This window comes from Mercurialis annua, linkage group LG6 (assembly GCF_937616625.2).
Source record: "Mercurialis annua linkage group LG6, ddMerAnnu1.2, whole genome shotgun sequence".
NCBI classification, from domain to species: Eukaryota; Viridiplantae; Streptophyta; class Magnoliopsida; order Malpighiales; family Euphorbiaceae; genus Mercurialis; species Mercurialis annua.
The window spans coordinates 45,315,496-45,343,063 of NC_065575.1; the positions used below are offsets into that span (position 1 = coordinate 45,315,496).

The window sequence follows — 27,568 nt, forward strand, 5'->3', positions numbered from 1 at the left end:
GTAAATTGTTTTTAAGTAAACTGATAGTTAACCGTTGTTAAACTTATATTTAGTAAACCGATAAAACCATAAGTTTGATATTTTATAATTTTTAAAAATAAACAATAGTAAATAGGTTTCAATATAATATAAAAATATGTGTACCATTAAAATATCTAAGGGTTTTAAAAAAATTTACTAATAGATTTTTTAACATTCATCGAAAATAAAACAATTGTATGGGTGAAATTTAGTGAAGGAAGATGGGAAATTGAAGCTTAGTCAATGTTTAAAAGTAAGGAATTTTACTAAAGAATTGGAATTATTCCAGCTTGTAGGGAAATTGCAGATAAGACAAGAATGTAGTGTTATTTACTAAAATATGTAAACCCCACAATTAATAATTATTATACTTTGACATAGATAGAATACCAGAAAGTTATCCTCTTGTCCAGCTGCATCACATAAAATAACATCCACTTGGAGCATAGCCGATCAGCTTCTGGTGAAAGAATGGCTGCTCCATCTCCTTCCTAAAAGACATAATTTGCAGTGAAGTATGTCCAAGAATTTGCTAACAATGGAAAATTACCACTAGAAATATACTGCTATAAAGACGGTGTCAACAGAGGCTTAAACATTTTTGGCGTTCCAATTGCAGAGATTGCAGTAATGGATATCGCTCTTCTTGCATCTCGCTAATCCTTCGTCAATTTTTTAACCTATCAATTTCAATCATTTTACATTGAAACTCCTCTCTTCGCATTTCATTTCCGCAAAATAGAATTTCCTCTCCTCTCGCCGCCTCTGCCGCCGCTGTCGACAGGTATGTCCTCTTCTCTAGCTTTCATAGATTTTGTCTCAGTTTGATTAAACCGAACAAACTTAATTCAGTTTGGACACATGAATTTTAGGGTTTTGTAGATCGGTCTGCCCTCGCGTTGAATTGCACAAAGCCATGGCTGTGGAGGACTGTCACCGACAACAAAAATGGTGCCGGTTGTGGTGGTCCGGTGAATTGTATTAACCGTCATTGTTGTTTTGTTAATCTTTAAAAAGAAAAGTATTTTTGCAATAAACTTTAGTCAAATCGTATATTTTAACTAAATTTAGTCAACAGGTAGGCTTGATATTATTTAGCCAATTTCAGTGTATTTGTCTAAAAAAACTCTAATTTAAAACCCTTCACTTTAAAATATCTCTCTTTCTAAACCTTTCACTTCTCTTTATAATTTAAAACCTATCTCTTATTATTGTCCTCCTCCGATGAACATCTTCAATAAACTTGGTTTCGGAACCAGGTCACCGGACTGACATTCCCACAAAGCCCAGACAACAAAGGCACCTGAGTTAAGGTCGAGCTGACGGTGGATGTTCAAGAGTTACGGCGGAGCTGACGATGAATCATGCTTTATTCAAATGACAGTTGGCCGTTAATTGTCTTTAAAGTTCAGTTTGCATGTTCATGAGGTCTTAGTAAGTTTTTAGCTTTGAAAGAAAAGGTTACATCACTCCCAACTACAGTAAAAAATAAGAAAGAACAATATCCCTTCAAAGTAAGCCCGTATCATGATAAATTAAATGAATTGCAAATTTGTTCGTGTTCATTGATTTATGTTATTTATATTTTGATAATTCTTTTAATTTTGTTTGTTTTGGATTAGATTATGCATGTGTTCAGTTTATGAGTGGGTCTGTCCGTCGGAGAAGACGACCGAACAACTGTTTCTCCGGTTAAAAAAAATAAAAATATTGATTTTTGAAAAAAAATATTTAATTATTTAATATGTAAAAAAATATGTTAAACATTTATTTAACTTTTAAACAGATTATTTGCCGGTGATGGATGGATGTCGGTGATCCGTGTTATAAGTTTTGGGGGGTGCGTGGACTATCAAAAAGTTTCGGGGGTGCGTGGACTATCCAAAATTATATACCCGTTTGCTTGTGTTCATTCATTACTCCAAAGAAAGAAAAAACCTCCTTGAAGTTGAAGCTTCATTATTGTATAAACTAGAACGAAGCCCTCGCGATGCTTCGGGCCATAATTTTGATACATGTACTCATTCAAACTTTTCTCAATAGCTTTTATTTCCTCATGTTTCTGCCAAGCCTGCAAGTGAAATCAAATTATATGTCAGCTGAAGCCACATATTTATCTCAAATGGAGAGTTATTTCAATTTTTTTATAGAAACTGAAACTACATAAGATTTAAAATCATAATATATCCATGGAAAACTACAAATATAACTCGTAATGATAATCTCCGTATATTAGAAAAAGATGAGGCAGCAGTGTCATAACAAATGAATATACATGCAAACTGAAGCTTTATTATGCACATGATGTTCAAAACTATCATAAAGATGAAATACAGCTTGGTTATAATAGACGTTCCTATATTTTGCTAGCATGATCTCCAATTATGAAATGATACAAATTCTAATTATTTGACCTTATTATCGAAGAATTTAATACAATGCAAATAAAAATAAAAATTATGAATTTATGACGTTTGACAAAATAAAAGTACCATTATTAAGCTTATGTCAAATAAAATGGTACAGATGGCATAAATCATTGTACCATGTACCAAACCTTACTCAACTCTGATAACAATCATACTATAGAGATGAGGTTTTGCTGCACACCCTAATTGATAAATGACAACAAACATCAGATTCAGATTAATGTAGCGTTTAATTTATAGGCTTTAATAGCTTTCTAAAGCATTAATCTTTGCATTCTTACCAAAATTTGGCTTGAATACACCCCGTTCGCCTATTCACCTTAGATTTGCTCTCCGTAATGCATCGTCAAACTCGATGACCTTCAATTACCACAAATAGAATCGCAGTTAAAATTCTAAAACATAAACTTCACGATAGTGTAGAATTTAATTAAATACAATAATTTGAAAAATTACACATTAAATTTCAAATTGCAAGGTGAAACTGCCAATAAAATAGTAAAATGTAAAGTGGACATGAAAATTTAGCAACTGTAAACACTAAACTAAAAACTAAAATAAGAACACAAATTAAAATCAAAAGTAGGAGCAAATTCAAAACCTTAAACTACCAATTGAAATCCAAACATCTATCAATACATTAACAACCCTACTTCAAAAAATATCATTATCTCAAATTCAATCTCAAAACATCAAAAATTAGTAAAACTCTAGGAATCAGCTTAGTAACATTGATAATTTTACGAAAAGATCTGCAATTCTATCATTCCATGATCTAAATAAGCCTTATATAATGAAGAATCAAATTGGACATTTACTCAAGATACCTCTTTTCACTTTGCCTTTTCAGAACTCCGTACTAATTATCAATTTAAATAACATAGAACAAAATAAACCAAAAGCACAGCGAAGAAATGAACAAAAACAAACACTAAAATAGAAATCTAACATAAAAGATCAAATATTAAAATAAAAATCTAACATAAAAAATCAAACACTAACAGAGGGTATACTTATTATCAATATTTTCAATTCAGAAAAACATTCACTCACAATAAACTTATGCCTATGGATTCCAATTATCTTGATGGACATCTATGAGTAACCTTCATAAAAAAAATTGTCCCCAATTAAGTTTAATCATCATGCAATTTGTTGATAATAAATCCATAAATAATTTGATTATAAACTTGAAAATAGGTTTTGATATTAGAAGATGTGAGATTAAAAATGCAATATACTTATCTCTAAATTCAAGATGAATTAAAAATAACAATAGCAATTATCATCAAATAAACAGTTATTGTTGTACACACTTGAAAAAAGCTCGTAAGCCAGAGATTTAGAGAGAGCAAAAAAAGTATAATGCACGATGATTAATAGTAGCAAAACTCCATGGATAAAGCACAACCTCCTAGCCGACCATTCAGCATTATTTGTGCAGCCTCCACAGCTCTAAACACTATCAAAAAAACTCCATAACTCTCTTAGACTGGTTTTGTGGGACTCAAACGATGTCGTGGTGGACGTTAATCGTGATGGACGGCGGGCGGCGGTGGGTGATGAAAGAGAAAAATACGAAACTAAATGATCTTATAAAATTTGGAACAAAATTTAGAGTAAATTCTTTTTTGAAGAACGATAGAGAGGAAGATGGATAACGACAGGAGCAATAGAAAGATACGATTGAAAAGAAAAGGGGGATTGAAAGAGTAATTAGCAAAAAAGAACGGGTTAAAAAAGGAACTGAGATAAGACACAAACGGTATACTCAGATTTTTAAAGGGTAAAGTTGCCAAAACACTGTTCCTGCTACAGTGTTTTTGGTCCAACTTTAATGTAATGTAATAGATTGTGAGGGTCAAAAAAGTTAGATTATTCTAATATTCTTTTCTTACCCTTTTACTTCTGAGGAAGCTGCTTCCATATGGAATAATCTTCTCAAAATCTCTCTCTAATTCTTAGTCTGTAAGCTTTCTATATAATCATTTTTTATTTATGTTTAGCAGTTTAGGTCTAACTAAGCCTAGTTGTGCCTCTTATTCTCCTAACACTAATGAGCACGTACAATAAAGGATCAACACCACATCATTTCTTTTCACATTTAATCCCCTCATCACTAAACCCACTCATTCATCATTGAAGTTCATTCATTTATGTTAGGCCAGATGTTGTAAAAATGTCAAACTTTTTACAAAAGTTTCACAAAATTTCTGACTTTTCAATTTTGTCGATTTTGGCAAAAAACTGATTATTTAGTTTCACAAAAGTCATGACCTTTTAATTTTGTCGATTTTGGCCAAAAATGGATTATTTGGTTTCACAAAAGTCCTGACTTTTTAATATTTGGCATGCCACATAGGCGCCACATAGGCAAATTGAAATCAAATTGAGAGTTGGCCATAATTGAAACCAAATAATTTGACAATTATTATTTAATCTTCTAAAATTCTAATTAAGATTAACCACTTTTAATAAATTAATTTAATGATTATAGTTAGAGTACTATTTTAAGACATCTAGGATTCTAATTAAGATAAATACTCATAATAGATTATTATTTAATATTTTTTATTTATATTCTTCATAAATGAGATAAACTATTTTTAATAAATATCATTATAATTATTTGACGAATCACACTACCAGCCACATGTAAAACACGTAAAGCGTTACTAGTAAATATAAAATTTACAATGTTGAATACGAAGATGAAATAAGAATCATGGTGCTCCACCGCTCGAATAAAAGATGATGATGTCTATTATAAATAAATATTAAATTTTAATTAAATAGATCTATATCTATACTATATATAAAAGCACGGATGGGGGGGGGGGACAGGCAAATTTACTGAATAATCCTTTTCAGTTTACTACTAAATAAAGGTTTTATAGTCATTAACTAATTAGTTATTTAATTAATCATTATTCTAATTGAAGTCCTAATTAGAATAGGTAGCTAAATTATCTCCAATTTAGTTTTTAGTATGTAAAAAATAACTAAATTATCTCCAAATTAGTAGGAATACCTATCTTTTAGTTTAATTGAACTACAAAATTAAAATACTGTATTTGGTCAATATAACATTATTTAAATTTCTATCTTATTATTTTAACAGATATTATTAATAAAATTAAGTTAATTATTTAATTATGGTTATTATAAAACCAAAAGAAGAATAAATTCAGTATGGAAAAAAATTTAATAACCGAATATATTATATTTACTTTTATAAAAATTCTTAATTAATTTAATATTAATTATAAATAAAAAATTGATATAATTATAATAAATTTACTAATATGTTCATTGACGAGTTACGTTACGAGCCACGTGCATAGCACGTAATGCGAAACTAGTATATAAAAAATTGCCTTATCAATAATAGTTAATTTTTTTTTGACAAAGCAATAATAGTTAATTGATATTATTTATAAGATTCAAAATCGAAATTACCAATTACATATAGATATATGTGTTTTGAAGTAAAGGATTAGTAAATTATGCATACATAATTTTTTTATATAGATGGTAGACCAAATAAAAGAATGCAACTTTTTGATAGTTATATTATAATTCATTGTCTCATATCCTTTAATGTCCATTTAACACAGATTAATTCATTGTCTCATATCCGTGTTATAAGTTCATGTATAAATGAGAAAATTTGTTACACTCCTTATAGAAATTAAACTTGTAATATCCTCATAAGAATTAACCTCCTCCTACTATTCAATCCGTAATCTATAAAGATTAAAGACACATACAACTACTATATAAAACCTAAATACTAATTCCTTTTTGAAGCCATTCCTGCCACCACTGCTTTTGCCTCTGCCGCCTTCCGCTTACTGCTGCTTGTCTCCTCCACCACTCCTCTGCACTGAACCGCCGCCGCCGCCGCCTGCTCTACAACAAGTAAGTTGTATTAGTTTGATTTGTTAAATAATCATTCTATCAACAGAAACATAACCCTAATTAGCAGTTGTTTCCCGGCCTATTCCTAATTAACATTAATAACAATAACCAGTTCTATTGTCTCGTAGATTGATTTGTCTCTAAAACTATAATCTTTTGCTTGCTTTTTTTTTAAATTTTCTCTGTGTAGAAACGGTCATATAATGGATGCGGCAAGAAAATTATTACATAATATAAAAGAAAGAGAGTTATGGTCTAAGCTTCCGCCGGAGCTTGAGTCCAAAATATTTTCTCATCTCTTTGATATCGATGCTGGTGCCGTAGGTGTAATCCGATTAACTTGGAAAACTTGGAGTTTGATCGATTCTGTCTCTAGATTTTCACCACCTCCCATGTCCGATCAACAATATCCTCTCCTCGTAGAGTTGAAGTATGACACTTGCATATTTTATCATCCTATTTACGGAAACTCTTTTCAACAACAATTTTCAGAACTAGCAGGCGCATTTATTCTCTCCTCAAAATTTGATTGGTTACTTTTATCAAGAGAAAATTGTAGTCTTTTTTTCTTCAATCCATTCACAAGAGAAAAGATAGATCTCCCGCCTTATTCATTCAAAGACGAAGACCAGGAACAAGACTTTGAAGACGAAGAAGAAGAAGAAGAAGAAGAATTTTATTTAGATTTTAAAAGCTTGGCCTTTTCAGCCCCACCGACTTCTGAAGAATGCTATGTTACTGGAATTTCTGGAATTTGGTTGTCAAAAATCTATATCCTTAAAGTTGGGTGGACGGATTGGTTAAACCTTGACATTCCATTTGACATCAGATTCGAGCTTTCAAGATGTCAACCAATTGTCGATGAGGGGACATGTTACTGTTTGGCAAAGGGTGGACGGCTTATATTAATAGATTTTAAGAAGATGGAAAACTCTTTCGCTGGGGAATCATTTTCCGAATTTTTGTTTGACAACAGTGTATTGTCTGATCAACCAATCTATGGAGATTTTCTTCTGGATGTTCATCGCACTTACCTGGTAAAGCACGATGAGGAAATTTTTTGTGTGCTGGTAACTCTGGAGCAAAATAATATTTATATCAAAAGGATGAATCTCTCGGAGAAGACAAAGTCATGGAGAAACGTAGATAATTTAGATCAGAAAATGCTTTTTTTAAGTTATGGGACATCTTTTCTTAAACTAGGTTCAGCTAGTGGGACGAATAACAAAATTTATTTTCCCAAATGTCACCAAAATCAGTCAGTATTTTTCTCTCTCTCAACTCACAAGTACCATTCTTTTTCAGGGAATTATTCAAATAGACTTCCTTACAATATTAAGGAACTTAGAAATTGTGCTTGGATACAATCCTGTAATGAGTTATACAAAAAATAAATTTGCTATATGCTTAAGGCATTAAGTTTGATGACTTGGCAATGGCAATCTTGTTTTTGTTTACGTTGTTGTTTCTTATGGTTCTTTTGGGTTCTCTCTTTTAGTAAAAAAAATATATATTCGTTTCAAAAATGAGGCAACGATGATATTTTTGATTCTAATAGCACAATTTTTGTTTATATTGATCGTGCCTCGTTTGCTACTTACAATGAAATAACCTGTCTTCGATTGTGTTTTGTATTTTTATTTTACATTTTGCAAGTTTGTATATATCTGTATTGGAAATATAAAAAAAATCCAATACTGTAATCATATACTAAAGTGGAAATTTATGAAAGAAAAAAAAATTTGTTGGTTGCTGCAGCATGCAACTGTTGGAATCAAGTGCAAAAAAAGATGAGATTTAGGGTATTTTTCTTCCTCTCTATTCATGTTCTTACATATTTTTCTTCCTCCCTATTCATCTATCTATTTTTGTTCATAGTCTTCAATGAAAATGATTAATAATAATGTATGATGAAATATGTTAGATGATGATAGATAGATGATGGTTAGTTTTGAGAAAATAAAAACCATCACAAACATTGATGATGGTATGGATCAATTCAGAAAATTATAAGAATATATTTGTGAAATTTACTGTTATATAAATTACGATGGAGTTAGTGAAAACGATTATAGATGCCATTATCTGTGCTATGCAGTGAATAATTTATAAAGAGCATCAAGAGAAGAGAACCTTCAATATCATGCATTAATTAAAGGCTTAATTCCTTTAAAAAAACCCGACCTTTCATCCCATTTTTGTTCCTACCCTGACGTTGAAAAATTGTCAATTTTTCCCCAGTTTGCATTTTTTCATTTCAATTGTACCCTGAAGCATAAAATTGACCTTTATTTATTTGACAAAAAATTCAATAATTTTTTTTATAAAAATGGTCAATTTAATATAAAAAGTTATTCTAATGTAAAAAGAGTCAATTTAGAGAATTTTTGCCAAATTAAAAAAGATTAATTTTATACTTTAGGGTACAATTGAAATGAAAAAATGCAAAATAAAATAAAATTGACAGATTTGCAACGTCAGGATAGGATTGAAAAGGGAAGTCTGAGTTTTTTTAAGACATTAAGCCTTAATTAAAATGACCAATCACTTAATATACATTACGTAGGGAAATGCTCAACCATATTGAACGATCGTATGCGAGAAGAAATGAGAAATGCTTCACCGCCTTCAAGCAGTTACCATTTCCCCTCCATGATTCAACATCTCCGGCAGATAAGTACTATTTCCTTGCTGTGTTGAGAGCGAGAGAATGTGGTTTGAATTTAAATTTGAAAGTTTCTGTTTTCAATAAGAGTCGGTGACTATTTGAAGTTAAGTTTTGCACTGTGCTAACTGCTAACAAAAAGAAGAAGAATTATTTGATCAAATGGAAGACCTGGATTCCGACAGTGCTAATTCTAACGGTCACTTTGTGACTATGAAAATTGATTTGCAAACCGCTTAATTACTTTAAAAAAAAAACCACCTTATAATATTTTTTTGTTTATACCCGGACCTTAGAAAAAATTCATTTGTACCATTTTTTAATTTTTCATTTCGTCTCTACCCTAAAAAGCTAATTTGACCTCTTTTCGTTTGAAAAAATATTCAAAATGATCTTTTATATTTAGCTTATATACTAATTAAATATTAATGTTATTAATCATTTATAATGTTTTCATCCTTTAATTAATTTAATTGTCAAAAATTTAAATTTTAAGGTAGAGATGAAAACAAAAAATCAAAAAAAGGTACAAATAAACTTTGTTCTAGGTGAAGGTATAAACGAAAAAAATGTTATAAGGTGGAATTTTTTTAAGTAATTAGGCCTTTGCAAAATATTGCAAACGGTCACCTGACCGTTTGCAATCTTTTGCAAAATATTATAAAATATCACTATATTATATATAACTACTAATAATACTATTATTTCAATAAATATAAATTATAATGGTAACATACCTATATTTAATTTATAATATAATTTTAGTTAACATATATATTATATAATTGAATCAAAAATTAAATATTATGAATTTATAAAAGATTTTATAAAAATTACAAATAAGATTTAATAGCTCTATAAAAATCCACTACACTAATTAATTAAATTTTCACTACAATTATTTTAATTATTTTATCAATTTTCTAAGTTCTTACATTCTCAAGTATTCCGATTTAGTTTATTCACTACAATTATTTTAATTATTTTATCAATTCTCTAAGTTCTTACATTCTCAAGTATTCCGATTTAGTTTATTCAATTAAAAGTTATGGTCAATTTGAATGAAAATTATGAAAGTCTTATGGGTGAGTTAGAAGATGATTATCCAAATAATCAAGATGAAGCTTATTGTGAAAGAGTTGTGGATGAACAAAATGTCAAATTTCACAAGAGCAAGTGCAAAAAAGAGATACCCAATCCGATATATTTTTGGTACACTTAAAAAATTATCGGATGGTTCTATGGAAGCTATATGCAACTATTGTGCTCAAAGTTACAAGCATAAAGTTGGAGGTGGCTATGGCACATTACAACAACATTTGTAGAATAAGCATCCAACACAAATAGATAATCAAAAGACGTAAATGCAAATGTTTAGGTATGGAGATTATTTTTCTTCAATTTTATTTAAATATTCCGATGAAAAAAACAAAATATAATTAGTTAAAATGATTAGTATGGAACATTTGGCTTTTAGTTTTGGTAAAAAAGTTGGTTTTGTTAATTATCGTCAAAATGCTTTAAACCCTTTTGTAAAACGTATACCTAAAAATACCTTAAAAAGAACAATTATTAAATTATATCAAGAAGAAAAAAAATGATTAAAAAATCCTTTTTAAATTTTGATGGACAAGTTTCAGTTTGTAGTGATATATGGACTGATCATTGGCAAAAACATTCTTACATGGGAATAACTTGTCATAAGGTTTATGCAAATTGACTTTTATAAAAAAGAATAATTCTATATAAAGTTTTTGATGAACGTCATATCGCCGATAATATTTTTCAAATAATTTAAATATTTTACAAGAATATAATTTAGTAATAAAAATATCTTTGTCTTTTGATAATGCCGCGGCAAATACCGCTTCAATTTATGATTTGCAAAATATTTGTCAACTAAATATTGGTGGTAAATTTTTTTATATTAGATATGCATGTCATGTTTTAAATTTATGTGTACGAGATGGTATTAAATCACTTGAAATTTATATTGCACCAATTAAAAAAGCACTTTGATATTTATGGACACATTCACAAATCTTGATTTAAATTTTGTAAAGAAAATAAAAAAAGACCTAAATTTTTTTCAAGAGATGTTACAACTCGTTGGAATTCAACTTATAAATTACTCAAAGAGTCATACGAATATAAACAATTATTATGCACATTTATTTCTTATAATGTAGATCAAATTAATTTATATCCACAAAATTAAAGTGTTTGTATAACACTTTTGGATATATTAAAAGTTTTTAATGATGCAACTTATATTTTAAATGGTGTGTATTATCCAACAAGTCATTTATTACTAATTGAATGTATTAATACTGCCAGTGCATTTAAAGAATATGAAAATGAGTTTATTTTAAAAAATCTAATCAATTAATGAAAAACAAATGGTTAAATTATTTTAAAGAAATTTCATTAATTAATCTTTTTGCATGTATTTTAGTGAAAAAGATGTCTATTCAATTAATGAAAAAGAGGTGGTTTTAATCTTGCTTTCGCCATTTTAAATAAGAAATTGAAGAATAAGAATATGAAATAAGGAAGAAGGACGGCGAGGCGGTGGAGATCGGTGGCGGAGACAAAAAGACAGCGAGTAGAGGACAGCGCTGATGAATGTCGAAGGCGAAAGGAGGCGGCCGGAAACGAGAAGGCAGTGGATAACGGCGAGAAGGAAGTGGATAACGGCGAGAGGGCAGTGGATAACAGCGAGCGGTGGTTTTCTTGGAGATGCCAGTAGTCGTTTTTTCATTATGAATTAGCAAAAAGATAAAATTAAATCGGGCATAAAAGTACATAAATTTTCAAAATATGGTATAAATGTAAGGGATTAAAAAACTATGATAAAAAAGAAAGTCTTTTGAAAAACATGGCATATTTAGTAAATGATTTAAATAGCAATTTGCCCCCTCAACTTGTAATCAATGAGCAGTTAACACATAAATTAATCTGGCTTAATGTTTTAAAAAAATTCTGACATTTCATCCCTTTTTCAATCCTACCCTGACGTTGCAAATCTGTCAATTTTACCCCATTTTGCATTTTTTTCATTTCAGTTGTACCCTAAAATATAAAATTGACTTTTTTTTATTTGGCAAAAATTCTCTAAATTGACCATTTTAAAAAAAATATTGAACTTTTGTCAAATAAATAAAGGTCAATTTTATGCTTCAGGGTACAATTGTAATGAAAAAATGCAAATTGGGAAAAAATTGACAATTTTTTCAACGTCAGGGTAGGATTGAAAAGAAAATAAAAGGTCGGGGTTTTTTTAAGGCATTAAGCCAATTAATTTTGTGGGCAAATTAATCATAAATGGCTTATCCCCTTAAAAACCCCTCACCTTTTACCCCCAATTCGTTTGCACCCTCACGTTGCAAAACCACCAAATATACCCAAATTACGACCTTTTACTTTCAATTGCACCCTCAAGCATTAAATTGATTTCTTTTCACTTGAAAAAATAGGTTTATTTTTGTTTTAAATAAAATATTAAGTTCTATTTTAAAATATATGCTAAAATTTGTATCAGTTTTAAATTTAAAAGGACAACTTTGGGATTTTGCTAATTTCTTTAAAATATGAGAAGTGGATTTAGTTTAGAGAGAGGGTTTAGGTAGAGCTGGCCATGGGCCGGGTCAGCCCGTGAACCTGCCCAGAACCGGTTCGATCAAACCCAGCCTAAACTAGTCAAATTTGTAACCATACTAAAACCGGCCCGGGACAGTCGAATGATCGGTTCGAGACCAGTTCTAAATTTTTTGAACTGTGAACCGACGGTTCCGGGTCGGAACCGTGAACCAGCGGTTCCGGATCGGAACCGGCGGTTAAACGGTCGAACCCGTCAATAAAAATTATTTAATTTTAATATATTTATATATATTATTATATTTTATAATTTATATTTTTATAGTTATATTATATTTTATATTTACTAGTTTCGCATTACGTGCTATGCACGTGGCTTGTAACGTAACTCGTCAATGAATATATTAGTAAATTTATTATAATTATATTAATTTTTTATTTATAATTAATATTAAATTAGTTAATAATTTTTGTAAAAGTAAATATAATATATTTATTAATTTTTTTTCATACTGAATTTATTCTTCTTTTGGTTTTATAATAACCATAATTAAATAATTAACTTGATTTTATTAATAATATCTTTAAAAATAATAAGATAGAAGTTTAAATTATAACGTATTAATCAAATACAGTATTTTAATTTTGTAGTTCAATCAAACTAAAAGATAGGTATTACTACTAATTTGGAGATAATTTAGTTATATTTTACATACTAAAAACTAAATTGGAGATAATTTAGCTACCTATTCTAATTAGGAATTTAATTATAATAGTGATTAATTAAATAACTAATTAGTTAATGACTATAAAACCTTTATTTAGTAGTAAACTGAAAAGGATTATTCAGTAAATTTGCCTGTCCCCCCCCCCCCCCATCCGTGCTTTTAAAAATAATAAGATAGAAATTTAAATTACAACGTATTAATCAAATATAGTATTTTAATTTTGTAGTTCAATCAAACTAAAAGATAGGTATTACTACTAATTTGGAGATAATTTAGTTATATTTTACATACTAAAAACTAAATTGGAGATAATTTAGCTACCTATTCTAATTAGGACTTTAATTATAATAGTGATTAATTAAATAACTAATTAGTTAATGACTATAAAATCTTTATTTAGTAGTAAACTGAAAAGGATTATTCAGTAAATTTGTTTGTCCCCCCCACCCGTGCTTTTATATATAGTACTAGTTTTTCGCCACGTGCTACGCACGTGAGCTATATTCATATGACCCGTTACTGCATTAAATATTAATAAAATATTTAATGCAGTACTTAGTTGTTAATAAATAATTATAGAATATTTTTTATTTAATTCGAAAAGATATATATATATATTAAATATTAATTAAATTATTAGATTATATATTCAAATAGCAAATTTATCTAATTCATGTTGTAATTTAAATTTTTTTTTTCTGTCACATATAGTGAATTTTCTTTTTAGGTTTTTTGTCTAATTTATATGGTAATCAAACATAACTATGTAATAATAATAATAAATGATAAGGTCTAATATAAAAATTAGTGTGTTGATCTAATATACTCCCTCCGTCTCAAATTGATATGCAATATTTTTATTTTCTTTTGCCTCAAATTATAGACGGCAAGTATTTATTTTATAGTCAAGCTTTTTAAAAATTAATTAATTTGAAAAAGTATAGTTAAAATTTAGAGAGAATTTAAAGAGAAACTTTTAAATTATAGGGACCTACTTGAAGCGTCTAAAAATTTGAAGGACTGCGGAGATAGACCCGCAGCACCCACCCCTTAGCTCCACTCCACCTAGCTTATGATTGCTTTAAAATTCTACTTGATATAGAATTTAATTATAAGAACAAAATCATATAAGGTTGTCTGAAGAATGAGCATAGAATTTAATTATAAGAATATGAACAAACTCATATAAGATTGTTTGAAGAATGACGATGATATTTACGTACCCGTAAAGAATATTTTATACATTTTCTAGTTTCCACTATTTTGTGTGTACATATATATAGTTTCACTATATATATACATATATAATGTTATATTGTAATTGACATAAAATATAATTGACACAAATTATATGAAAAAGGAACAAAACAACATAAACCCTAATAAAAAAAGATCTACGTAAATGAAAGAAAATTGATGGCTGCTATGATAATGCTTTATAGAGCTACTTCAACTATTAAATCTATAACCAAATAATTATGACATAAAAAGAAAATAATCAAAACCAATGTAATCAAACTAAATTAAAATATGCACTTGAAAATTGAGAGGATCGAAGAAAAACTACTTACATGATAATCAAACTTCACTATATATAACAAATGTTGTGAATTGAAATTTACTGTTATCTTTAGTATTTATATTAGTTAGAATCAACTTTTAAAGATTCCTATTAAAATTAGAGTTTTGTTATCTATTAGGATTCTAACTTTTAATCTAGAATATGGAATGAGTTTTTATGCTTAAGGACTCTACCAATCCTAAAAAGATAAAGCCTAAAATTAATCCGAAAATTAGTATGATTTTTTATTAATTAGACTCTAAATTAATAAGGTTTTTTTAATTAAAATATTAAATAAAATTATTTAGTTGTTGAAATATTGTTATGAAATAAATTTATTGCTAATAATTGTATGACCCGTTGTTTTATATAAATATTGATTAAACTATTAAATATAATGTTTTAATTATAAATAAATTATTATAGATTTTTTTATTTAAATTAAAATTATAGTATATAAATAATATTTGTATAGACAGTTATGTTCATTTAGTAAAGTCATTTTAAAATATATTGACCACTTTAGTTTATTTTTTCACTAAATTATAAAATTTGGTCTTAAAATAATTTTTGCTTTACTCCTAAATATACTAAGCTAGTGATGCTCACGTGTAAACTTCCACAATATGACTTTCATATAGGGTTTAATGAGTTTGAGTTAGTGCCATTTGATTTATCAAGAATTAATTAATCACTTTCAATTCAAAGTCTTAATATCCTATTAAAACACTAACTTGTGTTTATTTTGAATGTTTTTTATTTTTACGGAAAAACAAAAAGCAGTTTTAAGTCCTAACTCAAATACAATTTCACTAACACGATTATTTTTGTTTTTATCTTAGAATTAGTTTTTTTTATTTGAATCAAACTTATACTTATTAGTTTAATTATTTCTTTATTATTTATACCCTTAATGAAACCTATTATCGTAATTTTGCCTGTCCCCCCCCCTTCCCACATATAAGATAGTTATAGATAGATAGATAGATATATATTATATTATACTTATTATATTATTTATTATATGTTACGGTGAGTCGGTGACTATTTGAAGTTAAGTTTTGCACTGTGCTAACTGCTAACAAAAAGAAGTTGAATTATTTGATCAAATAGAAGACCTGGATTTGACAGTGCTAAGCCTAACGGCCACTTTGTGACTATGAAAATTGATTTGCAAAATATTGCAAACGGTCACCTGACCGTTTGCAATCTTTTGCAAAATATTAAAAAATATCACTATATTATATATAACTATTAATAATAATACTATTATTTCAATAAATATAAATTATAATGGTAACATACCTATATTTAATTTATAATATATTTTAGTTAACATATATATTATATAATTGAATCAAAAATTAAACATTATGAATTTGTAAAAGATTTTATAAAAATTACAAGCAAAATTTAATAGCTCTATAAAAATCCACTACACTAATTAATTATATTTTCACTACAATTATTTTAATTATTTTATCAATTCTATAAGTTCTTACTTTTTTTAGTAATTTATTATAATTTTAAAAACTAACTTAATATCAACTAAATTAACTTATATAATTTATTTTGAATTCATATCGAGTTGACATTAAGTTAATTGTGTTTCTAATGCATTAATTTATAAATTTATTTTAACTTAATTTACTTTAAATTAATATTTAATTTACACTAGTATTAATTTAATTAGAATAAGTTAATTTAAATTTTAACAACCATAATATTTTATTAGTATTTTATAATAATATATTATTTATAATCAACCATTTTAATATGTTTGTATTTAGTTTAAATGCTTTTTTATACATTATTAAAGAGTATATGTGTATATATATATATATATTAAAGAGTAAATAAAGATAAAAAACATGTCTTGCCTTGATGGTTAGACGCTTGGATAAAGAGTGAGAGGTCATGGGTTCTATTCCTGCTAATAGCAAATTTGTATTTTATTTAATTTTTTTTAAAATCTCACCACTATAGTTGACTGTCATTGACCGCGGGTTGACCGCGGTGGTCAGGCGTTGACCGGCGGTGGCCGCGGTGGTCCGGCCGATCGGACCGGTTTTGACCACGGTAGTCCGGCCGTCGCACTGGAATTTGGCCGGTAGTCAGTTGCGGTTGGTTAGTTTGTCTAACCAAATCCACATTTGTCACGTGTCATCATTTGATTGACTCAAACATAGACCAATAAAATGTTGACAAATACCAAAGAAAATATCGTCTCATTTTCTTTTATCTTGGGTATGAGGGATTTTTGTAAATTTTTTATTTTTTTCGATAGATTTTTGCCAAAATCAAAATGATGAGGGAAAAGTGAAACACCATAGCACTTTTAGGGAATCTGTGTAAAAACCATTATATATTTTAGGCAATTCGCTCCATTTACGTGCTATGCACGTGGCTCGTAACGTAACTCGTCAATGAATATATTAGTAAATTTATTATAATTATTAATAAATATATATATTTAGTTATTAATTTTTTTTTTCATACTGAATTTATTCTTCTTTTGGTTTTATAATAACTATAATTAAATAATTAACTTATTTTTATTAGTAATATTTTTAAAAATAATAAGATAGAAATTTAAATAATAATATATTGACCAAATAGAGTATTTTAATTTTATAGTTCAGTCAAACTAAAAGATAGGTATTCCTACTAACTTGTAGACAATTTAGTTATTTTTTACGTAGTAAAAGTTAAATTGAAGATAATTTAGCTATCTATTCTAATTAGAACTTTAATTACAATAGTGATTAATTAAATAACTAATTAGTTAATAACTATAAAACCTTTATTTAGTAGTAAACTGGAAAGAATTATTCCGTAAATTTGCCTGTCCGACCCCCCTATCCATTCTTTTATATATAAAAAATTAGCTTAAAATTTTATGGGACAAATTGCCAATTTAAGAACAAATAATTTACAAATTCAGAATGCAAATTGTCAAATGCGGCTAATTATCTACAAATTTAATTACTCCTTACTTACAAATTGAGGAGACAAATTGCTACTTAAGGCTTTAGTAAAAAAAAATTTAAAATAAAAGCCCAGCCCATAAAGTTATTATTCAGATTTCAATTTCAGTCTAATTGGTAAAATTTAATTTCAGTCATTTCCGATTTCAATTTCAGTCACCTCATTTTTACTCACACTCAGATTAACACCATGGGAAGATGTGAAATTTGCCGTCAGAAATTGAGCAGACACCAGAAACAAGAACACGAAGCCGCTTGCAAGGTATGGGTTTTCTAGTTTATTATTATTTTGTTTGAAGAAGTGGGTCATATGACAAATGATGATGACATAGGTTACTATTCCATGATTGGATGACATAAGTTAGAAACATGATCAGATGACATGGGTTAATAAATCAGAAACATGGGTTAATGAATTAGTAACATGGGTTAATGAATCAGAAACATGAGTTAATGAATCAGAAACATGATTGGATTACATAGGTTAATGAATTGTGATTTGTTTACATAAGTTAATGAATTAAAAACATGATTAGATGACTTATGTTAATGAATTAAAAACATGATTGGATGACAGGTTACCGAATTAGAAACATGGATTAATGAATCAGAAACATGGGCTAATAAATTAGAAATGATTGGATGACATAGGTTACTATTCCATGAACCATCCAGTTCTTGTAATGTTGTTATGAGTTAGCAAAAGTTGCATTACAACAATATTTGCAACTTATAGAACATTGCAAGAACTGAAATTACTTGCTATTCAAGTGTTTTAGGTGAGCTATATGAAATACCCAACAGACTATTAACATAAGTATAAAGTGTTTACCACAGATCCTTAGCAACCTACGAAGCTGCAATTCTTGAAAACAATATTGTCAAGAAAAAAGACAAGACAACCGCCAGAGTGGATAATATAAAAAGGTCCGACAGATCCGTTGCTGCAGCTTTTCAAGCACTTCCGCCATACGTGAGGGCAGGCCACGAGCAGCAGCAAGCTGCTTCTGCTGCAGACCGAAGGCAGAACAGGCAGGACAGGCTTGCTGCTGCTGCTGCTGCAGCAGAGCGCAGGCAGCGCAGGCTTGCTGCTGCTGCTGCTGCTGCTTCTGATGATGAGGCTGATGCTGGTGATGATGAAGCTGATGCTGGTGATGATGAAGCTGATGCTGGTGATGAAGAAGCTGATGCTGGTGATGATGAAGCTGATGCTGGAGATGATGAAGCTGATGCTGGTGATGATGAAGCTAATGCTGGTGATGATGAAGCTGATGCTTGAATGCATGAAGTCACTTTATAATTGCTGCGCAGCATTAAACAAAACTGAGTTCAAGTTTTTAACTTTTGAATGATTAGGATGCTTAGACTCGCATCCTATAATAATAGCAACACGATGGTTAATGTCTTGATCATTTATTCACGTAACTGAATGCTTAGCACTTTTATTGCGACTTTTAAATTTTGGCAAATTAATCCCAAACCTTTGTAATATTTGCAATTCGAAGCATATAACCGATTGGCAGTAAGACTGTGTAGTAAAACATCATTGTTTTAAAAGTATACAGGCATGCCTGATCAGCATAATTTCACTGCCGACTTGCTATATGCATTGAATTGCAAAAAATACAAAGGTTAGCGATTGGTTTGCAAAAAAGTTATAGTCACGATTAAAGCGCTAAACGCTAGACATTAAATGTGTGTACTATGTTAATATTAGCTTGTTAAAGTGCGTGCACATATTGTGTGTTGGTCTACCATTTAAGTATGACTTGCATTTTCATAAAACTTCTACATTCCAAATAAGGGAGAAAAGAATCAGATAGTTTTACCAATATTTCTCTAGGCCATAAATATTGCCTTTTCGATAGATCTCTAGAGTGAGCTCTTCAAAATCCCTGTATAAGTCCTCTCGGAAATTATTCTCCAATCCATATCTGGAAAAACATGTAATTGGGTGAAATTAAAAAATTGACGACAGCATGAATAACATTGAGGAAACATAAATAGAAAATAAATGTTCAATTAAACATGGAAAATCTACATTAAAACTTTAAGAAAACGAAATAATACACCAAATGGCGATGGTCATAATGGAGGGAAAAGAATACTATGTGAACAGAGTCAAAAAGCACCGCTTATCAGTATTACCTATAAAACCTAAAAAAGGTACTCCATGCCATAGTAATAATTAGGAGCAGCATCTTCCAAAGCAAACTTTCGGAACTCATTATATATTGAACTAACATATTTCTAAGAAAATATGTCCAAAACCTATATAGGGTATTCATTTCCTGCAAAAGGATTCGAAATGGTTAAATTACAGCTTATAGAACACATACCAGAACCATATCAAGAAGAATAAACCACCAGAAGCTAAAAGTTGATGACATTGTATATAATGCTCAAATTTCTATCTCTAAGCAAAAGAAGTTCTCAATAGCAAAAAAACAAATTAAAAAAAAAAAACAGGTTCTCGCAAAAACAAATATTATCTACCTTCTATTTACGGTTTTGAAAAACCTTTAGCCTGTTTCCTTGAATTATTAGAGCTTCCAGACTCCAAATGGGCACCACTTCCAGTACCACTCTTCGAATTTGAGATTCCTGGAGCACTAACACAAAATCTCGTGTTCCCTTCTTTGTTTTCAAAACTAGAACTATTCTTTTTGCGACTGGATCGCTTATTTTTAAGCTCCTGCCAAAATAAAAATATTTCAAGGATCACTAAATATAAGGATGGAAATCTACAGAATCATGAAATCATTTCAAGTACATAATTATTTACAAAAGCACACGATTCTAAACCTGCTCAAAGAAATAGAGGCCATCATTAATTGCAATGGCTTGCTCTTCGGAATTAAATTAAGATTCTTAACTGCCAGCTTTGGTTCCTTCACATGTTCTACTATTCTGCACAGAAAACACTAGAAATTAAATTTCTGACTAAGTGATGCAAAGCTAGTAAGAATAAAGCCATCATCATGTAACTATGTCAAAGTAGAGAAGAAACATTTTAAGAACAAAATCTTAAATGTGTGAAAAGAAGATTCCAATTTAGCAATTACGATTCCAAGTATACGAATTCGCTTAACATATTATCAAGTAACACTGCTATCAATATTAAATCCCCAGTCCAACAACATTGCCCTAAGAATTATTGCTCAATTTGAATGCTTAAAAATACTCCACATCCAATACATTCATATATATAAAGTATCACAATCTAAATTTAAGTGCAAATATCATCGAATTTAAATTTGTTTCATAGGCCGATTTCTAATCCTAGTACCTTACAAGTGCTAATTAGTGTAACCCTAAAAATAATCTTACTCATTTATCAACATCTTGTTTTATTATCTAAAATAAGTAAATAGTACTATCAAAAGAATAGCTTGCCCATTCACAACGTGTAGCTGCCAAACATATACATACCTGGGTGACAATCACCAGCCTCTGAACATCATGATCATTGACCAGCATTTCATCTTCTTCATCATCAATCCTGAGAAAATAAAAAGCACATCAACAGGAGTGCAAGAAAAAATTACAAAGTTTTTGACACTGAAGAATGTTCATTGGAAGCTGCAATTCATTTTGACCACTCATCGCGTCTTCTAATTGTCACCCTATCAACATATAAGCGACCATTGTGAAGGATTAGACTATATGAACAAAGCAGCAGGCAACAAAAGAAAGAAAAAAAATTGTGAATATGGTGGTAGTGAGTTTCCCACACCTAACATTATCTTATCAAAATACATGCCATGTAAATAAAGCAGCGCCTCACTACCTAAATGAAGTGGAAAAAAATAACAATCACCTCATCACCATGAGTTGAAGAAAGTAAAAGAAAATTCAGACCTTCTGAATAATTTAATAGGAGTTTATTTTAAAAATAAATGATCAATGTAAGCTAAAGATTGTCGAATAGAATTCAGTGAATCAAGAAAACTCTCAACCCATGAAGAACATAACTTAAGTCAAATAATCATTCAAACCCAAAAATTTACACTGTTAGGTGATATTCCAACTATGATTTTATTATATCTAATAAACTCCCACACGTGTTATTATTATATCTAATCATTCGACGGCCCTTTTCTCATTAACAGTGGTTGCAATAGTTTTGCTAAACCATGAAACAGGAAATCACTCTGAATAAATCACATGCCCAACCTAACAATTAAAGTTCCTTTTGAGATTCTAGGTATATGTCTCGAGCATATTTAGGCGGATTTTTAACTGGAAACACTTCAGGGCATATATAGAACTGACCAAGCAGGAAAAACAAAGATTCAGCAGCACAACAATGAATAGTTACTACATAAAACGATAAACCAGCATAAAACCTTTCTTTAACAATAACATCGTAGAGCTAATTCCACTCACCCCGAATTCGGGGAACAAACAACAAATAAAAATACCTTATCTGAACATAAAGAAAATGACAATCTTGAAATGCCAATATTAGAGATAATAATGTTTGAGACCATTCAAAACTACCTTCCAAGCTATTCTGCTAAAATTCCAATTTGTACATACACAAATAAAATGAGAAGGTAATTAACACGAATAAACAAAACAAGGATAAATGGTATGTCTGTAGTCATTTTCTTAACCTGAGATAGAAATTTTTACAATTAATGCCCTCAACCTAAGCTGCAAAAATAATGCAAAAGAAAGCAAGCATACCCTTTTAAAGTCGGCAACTTTGGAAATAGGAACGCATCCCTGGTCATCCATCCAGGATATTAGGTACTGATCGGTCTTCAGATTTTCATCACTGTCATAAAAGGACTGATGCAGTTAACATATATATTTGATTAAAGATATATCTTTAATCAAATTCGATTACTTTCTTATGTTAGATTTTTTTTTCAAATCAGAAATTTCAATGATATTCTCATATGTGAAGATCAGATCTATACAGATCAACATTAAGAAATTCAGTGTTGGGCAAAGAAATTGGTAAAATTTATAAGTGACACCTAATAAAAGATTAGATCTTTATTCAAATTCGATTACTTTCTTATGTGAGGTATTTTTTTTTCAGATCAGCAATTTCCTTGATAATCTCATATCTAAAAGTTCAGATCTACATCAGTATTTGGCAAAAAAAATTGGTAAAACTTAAAAGTCCAACCTAAAAAGATTGAATCTTCAAAATTTAAAAGAAAAAACATCAGTTCTACACACATAAATAACATCTATACATAATAAAAAGAAGAAAAATTTCATCTTTATTCAATAAAAAAACTCAGAAGCTATAATTGAGATAATTACATGAGAATCAAACTCATACTAAAATCAAACTCATATACATAATGAAGTTTTTTTAATCAAAAAACATAAAAGCATAATTTAAAGTCAAAAGTTTTAATCTTTTTTGAATAAAAACTTCACAAGAGATAATTAATTACCTTTGCAATATCAAATCCAGAGTAAGATAGAAAGCTTGAGGCGGAGAAAGACAGAAAAAACAAAATAATGCAATAGGGTTTCTTTTTATGTCTTATAGTTTAAGTCAAAAGGTTAAAAGTAACTCTTGTAGTTTTACACAAATACAGAACAACACTTAGACTTAGTTTTCTAACAAATAAACTCTTTTGTTTTGTTTTTAGGACATTTAAACCCTTTTCATTTATAGAATTGTACAAATACACCCTTCCATTAAAAAATTAATGTTAAAAGAAATACAAAAATGAAGGGATACGATTTGTATGCCAACGTTGTCCCTGTCACCACCGCCAAAAAAAAAACTTCTTAAGGTACGAACCTGATGCTTTTATCGATTCTTTTTCTCATTTTTTGTTCTTGATCCATGTTATTTCCCTGATTTTTTTAATAATTTTGATGTGGGCTTCAGTTTTTTTTAATTTTTAGAATTTTGTGATGCCATCTTCTCCATTTCTTGATTTGTATTTCATATGAGATTTCATTTTGTAATTCTAGTTACTGTATGCTGGTTTCTACCTGTAAAAAAGTTCAATCTTTTAGGTAAAATTTAAGGGGTTAGATGAATGATTAAGTTCATATTTTTCCTTTTTATTTTGATGGGAATTTTTTGTTTCTGATGTTGGGTACATTTACATTTGTGATTCTGTTATCCCCAACTGTTAAATTTGATGCTATGTTAGGAAAAATTGAATCTTTTATTTTTGCTCGTTTGGAATTGTTTAGGGTAATTGAGTTTTGTTGCAGTAATTTATTTTCTCTGTTAAGCAGTTGAGAAAAAGAGTGAAAGTTGAGATGGAGACATGTCTGGATTTCATTAGTCGGCTTGATTACGATGCTTCAATGAGGATTCTCATGTGCTTGGATGATCCATCTGATCTCGTTCATGTTAGTTGTGTTTCACATTCTTGGCGACATTTTGGTGAGTTTTTACTTTTTTACTGTAATATATGCATTTCTCCTTTACGCGGGTGTAGTCCTTCAAATACCGGTTGCAAAGAAACTCTTTGAAGAGACATTTACTTTCATGCCTTTGTTTCTTCTGATTTTACTAAGTCACATGTAAACAGAAATATGCGGTATTATTTTTACAGTTAACTTTTTTTAATATGTTTTCACTCAATTTTATACTTTGCAACTATTTAAATTACTTGCAAAGTTATGAAAGTAATAATTTTCGTATGTAAGTTAGGCCTAATAAGAATTAGTCCATATGTTCTAACTTTCTGGTAGTGTTCTAGCAAATTAGAATTAGTCATGAAAATCGAGCCACAAGTTGATATTTTATTGTTCGCATATGCACATGCCTCCACCAACATGCATTCAAACCCCCCCAATGCCTGTGTAAATGTGCATTACAGTAATTAAAAGTGCATAGATAGTGTTGTGGATAATTTCTATGTAGGATGATCATGATATTAGAGCATAATTGAAATGACGGTGGATGGTCGGCTTTGAAGGTTTTGGATAAAGCTTTATTGTCTTGAATTCTGTTGCTTTGGTATTGACCGTATGTTATGTTTTCCAGTGATCACAAATGGTCTTTTTAAGCAGCTGTGCATGAGGATGTTCCCTTCCTTGCATAATGTAGAGCATGTTGCTGAACCAAATTGTACGAAAAATTCTTTGGAAATCGGATGCAGTAATTCTGCGGAAAGGGAAACTCTGGCTAGAGAGCATAGAGTTTATGCCTTTTTAGCTCATGGTTGTACATCCTTTGCTGTTCGGGAGTGTATTTCAGATTCGATAATTGCTTCTAGCACTGATAATTATCCAGAGGAAACCATTCATAATACTTTGGAACCAAGAGACAGAGTTGCCATTCATAATACTTTGGAACCAAGAGACAGAGTTGCGAGGAGAGCTTCATACTGGTCAAGCAAAGGACAGAGTAATCCTGTTGTGCCTGAGACACTTACATATAAGCTGGTTGCTGATATTTGTATAATCACAGAAATCAGTGTGCGGCCTTTCCAAGGTTTTTTTTCTAAAACTTTCATGAGTTCATCTATTATTTCATAGTGTTTGAACATTTGTTCTTCTTTGTTGACATAGTTCCGCTGTTTTTCTAGCTTTTTTCCAGTATGGTAATCCTATATATTCTGCAAAATCAATGCGGTTTAGGATGGGTCATCTCAAAGCGCCAATGGATGATTCCATGGTTGAGCCGTGTGATAATTTTGCTGATGAAAATTTCATTTGGACTTATATCTCCCCAAAGTTTGCAATGGCTCAGGTAAGTTGCGCCTCTTCTTTTTTTCTTCCATTTTGTTATGCCCTTAGCTTTATTGTACTGCTGTAGCTGTTTGAAAATTTTGATAAAAAGATATGGATCTTTTGCCAGCATGTTACGAATTTATGTGGTGCCTTCTTGTAGTGTCTATTCTTCTTTGACTGGGTTGAAAAGTTCTGTTATCTTGGAAGTACGTGAAATAACTCATTTGTTTTTGGCAATGCATTTGAAATGAGAGGCAATAGATATGTGTTAGCTCTAGCGAACACCCAGTTGCTGATCAATTTGTCAAACATGATCACGTGCCACTAATTTATTTCTCTTTGCATGCGACATAATGAATAAAATCAGAATTTTAAGCTCTTCTACCGTACAATATCATTGCATAAAACTATAGAGTTTGCTTCCTGCAGTAAAAATCTGTGATTGATAGTGTTCTCTCTCCCACTTGAACAGGAGAATCGCCTACAGAGTTTCAAGCTTCCAGAACCTGTTCTTTGCATTGGTGGAATCTTGCAAGTTGAGCTGCTGGGTCGTGTCCAGAAACAAGAAATGGATGGCCTATTCTACATATGGTTTGTTCTGCGAACTATTCTGTGCTGGTCTGATTTGACATTTTGATATTGTAGTTTTTCTTATTTATTACTATGTTAAAACTCTTAGCCTACATTTCTAGTTAGGCTTGATCACGCTTATTGGCCAAATAGAACATCTCTAGTTAGGCTTGATTACACACAGGAGTTACATGCATGAGTGACTCTATGAGATTGTTGTATGTCACGAGAAAACACAATAAATAGTTAACCAACTAAATGCAGTTATCTTAAACCCGTCTTTCCCCTTAAAGTAGTTTGCACTTTGCTTTGCACCATGATTCCGAGAAAATCAATGTAGACATTCGAGTTATATAATTTTGGATGATAGCGCACTAATGACTTAAGTGACAATTTGCCCCCTCAATTAGTTATCAATGATCAATTAGCACATATTTTAACTTTATGGTCAATTTTGTCCTAAACTTGGATTTTTTTATCAATTTACCCCATTCTTACACCTGATTTGACGTGTGTTTCTCTCCTTTGATTATAATCATTATGCTAAAATGGGGCACATTTATTAAAAAAACTCAGGTTTGACTAAACTGACCATAGAGTTCAAATATGTGCTAATTGATCATTGTTTGCAAGTTGAGAAGGCAAATTGCCTCTTAAGTTGCACAGTAATTGTCTGGCAGCTAGGATATAGGGTCACGACATGCAGCATAACTTGTACAGACTCTCATTTGTTGTTTCTGACTAAAAGGGTGCTTTATTGTCGTCATGCAGCATATCTCACGTTCGAGCAATGGGCAGACCGTTATCTCCTGCATTCGGTGTTGAAATACTTGAACCTTCTGGAAAGTTTGTGTTGAAAGCGCAGAGTTATGAACAACCAAAAGTTGGTGAAAATGGGTCCTGCGAATCCCCAGATGCGAACATGGAAGAGCGTGTGAGAGATCTAGAGCAGATAGTGAATTTGCTACGGGGACAAGGTGTAATCGTTGAGTATGAATGGAATGAAGATGATGAATCAGGTGACGAGATGGCTCTCTAAACCTATTTTCTAGATTGGAACATAAATATTCTGGTAAGTTGTTTCAGAATGAATAACAACGCATTGGAATGTTCATCTTTGAAGCTGAGTGTAGAATTTTCTGGGAACCTTTTTGTACTTGATAAAGGTGTTCTGTTCAACACCTCTCAAGTCGAGCGGTTTAAAATGTCACTTCTCTTTCGAGTTATCACTGTTTTGTAAATTTGAACATTTCCTGTTTCGAGTGTGGAATGGAATAATAATCTCTAAGATTCAGTTTAGTTTTGTATCTGATTCTGTACCATTAGTTGTTTTTCATTCTTATTTATGGCATGACTTGAAATATATTTGTTTATAATATGGTTTAAAATGTATTAAAATATATTGTATTATCAATTTA

General features: G+C 30.0%; 2 protein-coding genes and 3 long non-coding RNA genes across 6 annotated transcripts; 3 read left to right on the top strand and 2 right to left on the bottom strand.

The window, feature by feature from the left end:
* Nucleotides 1-352: 352 nt before the first annotated feature.
* LOC126686281 (uncharacterized) lies at nucleotides 353-1,096 on the top strand. The gene is made up of 2 exons (XR_007643871.2): nucleotides 353-805; nucleotides 894-1,096. It is a non-coding gene; the product is annotated as an uncharacterized LOC126686281 (long non-coding RNA).
* Nucleotides 1,097-1,890: 794 nt separating this feature from the next.
* On the bottom strand, nucleotides 1,891-4,127 carry LOC126686280 (uncharacterized). The gene is made up of 3 exons (XR_007643870.2): nucleotides 3,862-4,127; nucleotides 2,732-2,810; nucleotides 1,891-2,092 (listed from the first exon to the last, which is right to left on the bottom strand). It is a non-coding gene; the product is annotated as an uncharacterized LOC126686280 (long non-coding RNA).
* Nucleotides 4,128-18,571: 14,444 nt separating this feature from the next.
* LOC126687944 (flagellar radial spoke protein 2-like) lies at nucleotides 18,572-19,188 on the top strand. The gene is made up of 2 exons (XM_050382496.1): nucleotides 18,572-18,594; nucleotides 18,747-19,188. Exons 1-2 carry the CDS (start codon nucleotides 18,572-18,574, stop codon nucleotides 19,186-19,188), a joined length of 465 nt encoding a protein of 154 aa, XP_050238453.1.
* Nucleotides 19,189-22,345: 3,157 nt separating this feature from the next.
* On the bottom strand, nucleotides 22,346-23,421 carry LOC126688254 (uncharacterized). Its single transcript, XR_008790993.1, has 3 exons — nucleotides 23,330-23,421; nucleotides 22,602-22,692; nucleotides 22,346-22,528 (listed from the first exon to the last, which is right to left on the bottom strand). It is a non-coding gene; the product is annotated as an uncharacterized LOC126688254 (long non-coding RNA).
* A 167-nt stretch (nucleotides 23,422-23,588) lies between these two features.
* Nucleotides 23,589-27,457, top strand: LOC126653550 (F-box protein At4g00755). 2 transcript variants are annotated; one of them, XM_050347463.2, is made up of 6 exons: nucleotides 23,589-23,677; nucleotides 24,135-24,285; nucleotides 24,892-25,341; nucleotides 25,436-25,599; nucleotides 26,053-26,171; nucleotides 26,922-27,457. In XM_050347463.2, exons 1-6 carry the CDS (start codon nucleotides 23,630-23,632, stop codon nucleotides 27,187-27,189), a joined length of 1,200 nt encoding a protein of 399 aa, XP_050203420.1. In that variant the 5' UTR covers nucleotides 23,589-23,629; the 3' UTR covers nucleotides 27,190-27,457. The 2 variants fall into 2 exon arrangements, with proteins under 2 accessions (XP_050203420.1, XP_050203421.1); XM_050347464.1 differs by lacking the exon at nucleotides 23,589-23,677 and adding an exon at nucleotides 23,731-23,906.
* Nucleotides 27,458-27,568: the final 111 nt, after the last annotated feature.

Excerpts from the sequence above, each read along its gene's own strand:
- LOC126687944 (XM_050382496.1), top strand. The coding sequence starts at position 18,572 with ATGAACCATCCAGTTCTTGTAAT. Across the intron at positions 18,595-18,746 it reads AACCATCCAGTTCTTGTAAT|ATCCTTAGCAACCTACGAAG; the intron begins GTTGTTATGAGT and ends TGTTTACCACAG.
- LOC126653550 (XM_050347463.2), top strand. The coding sequence starts at position 23,630 with ATGCCAACGTTGTCCCTGTCACCACCGCCAAAAAAAAAACTTCTTAAG. Across the intron at positions 24,286-24,891 it reads ACATTCTTGGCGACATTTTG|TGATCACAAATGGTCTTTTT; the intron begins GTGAGTTTTTAC and ends TATGTTTTCCAG. Across the intron at positions 25,342-25,435 it reads CAGTGTGCGGCCTTTCCAAG|CTTTTTTCCAGTATGGTAAT; the intron begins GTTTTTTTTCTA and ends CTGTTTTTCTAG.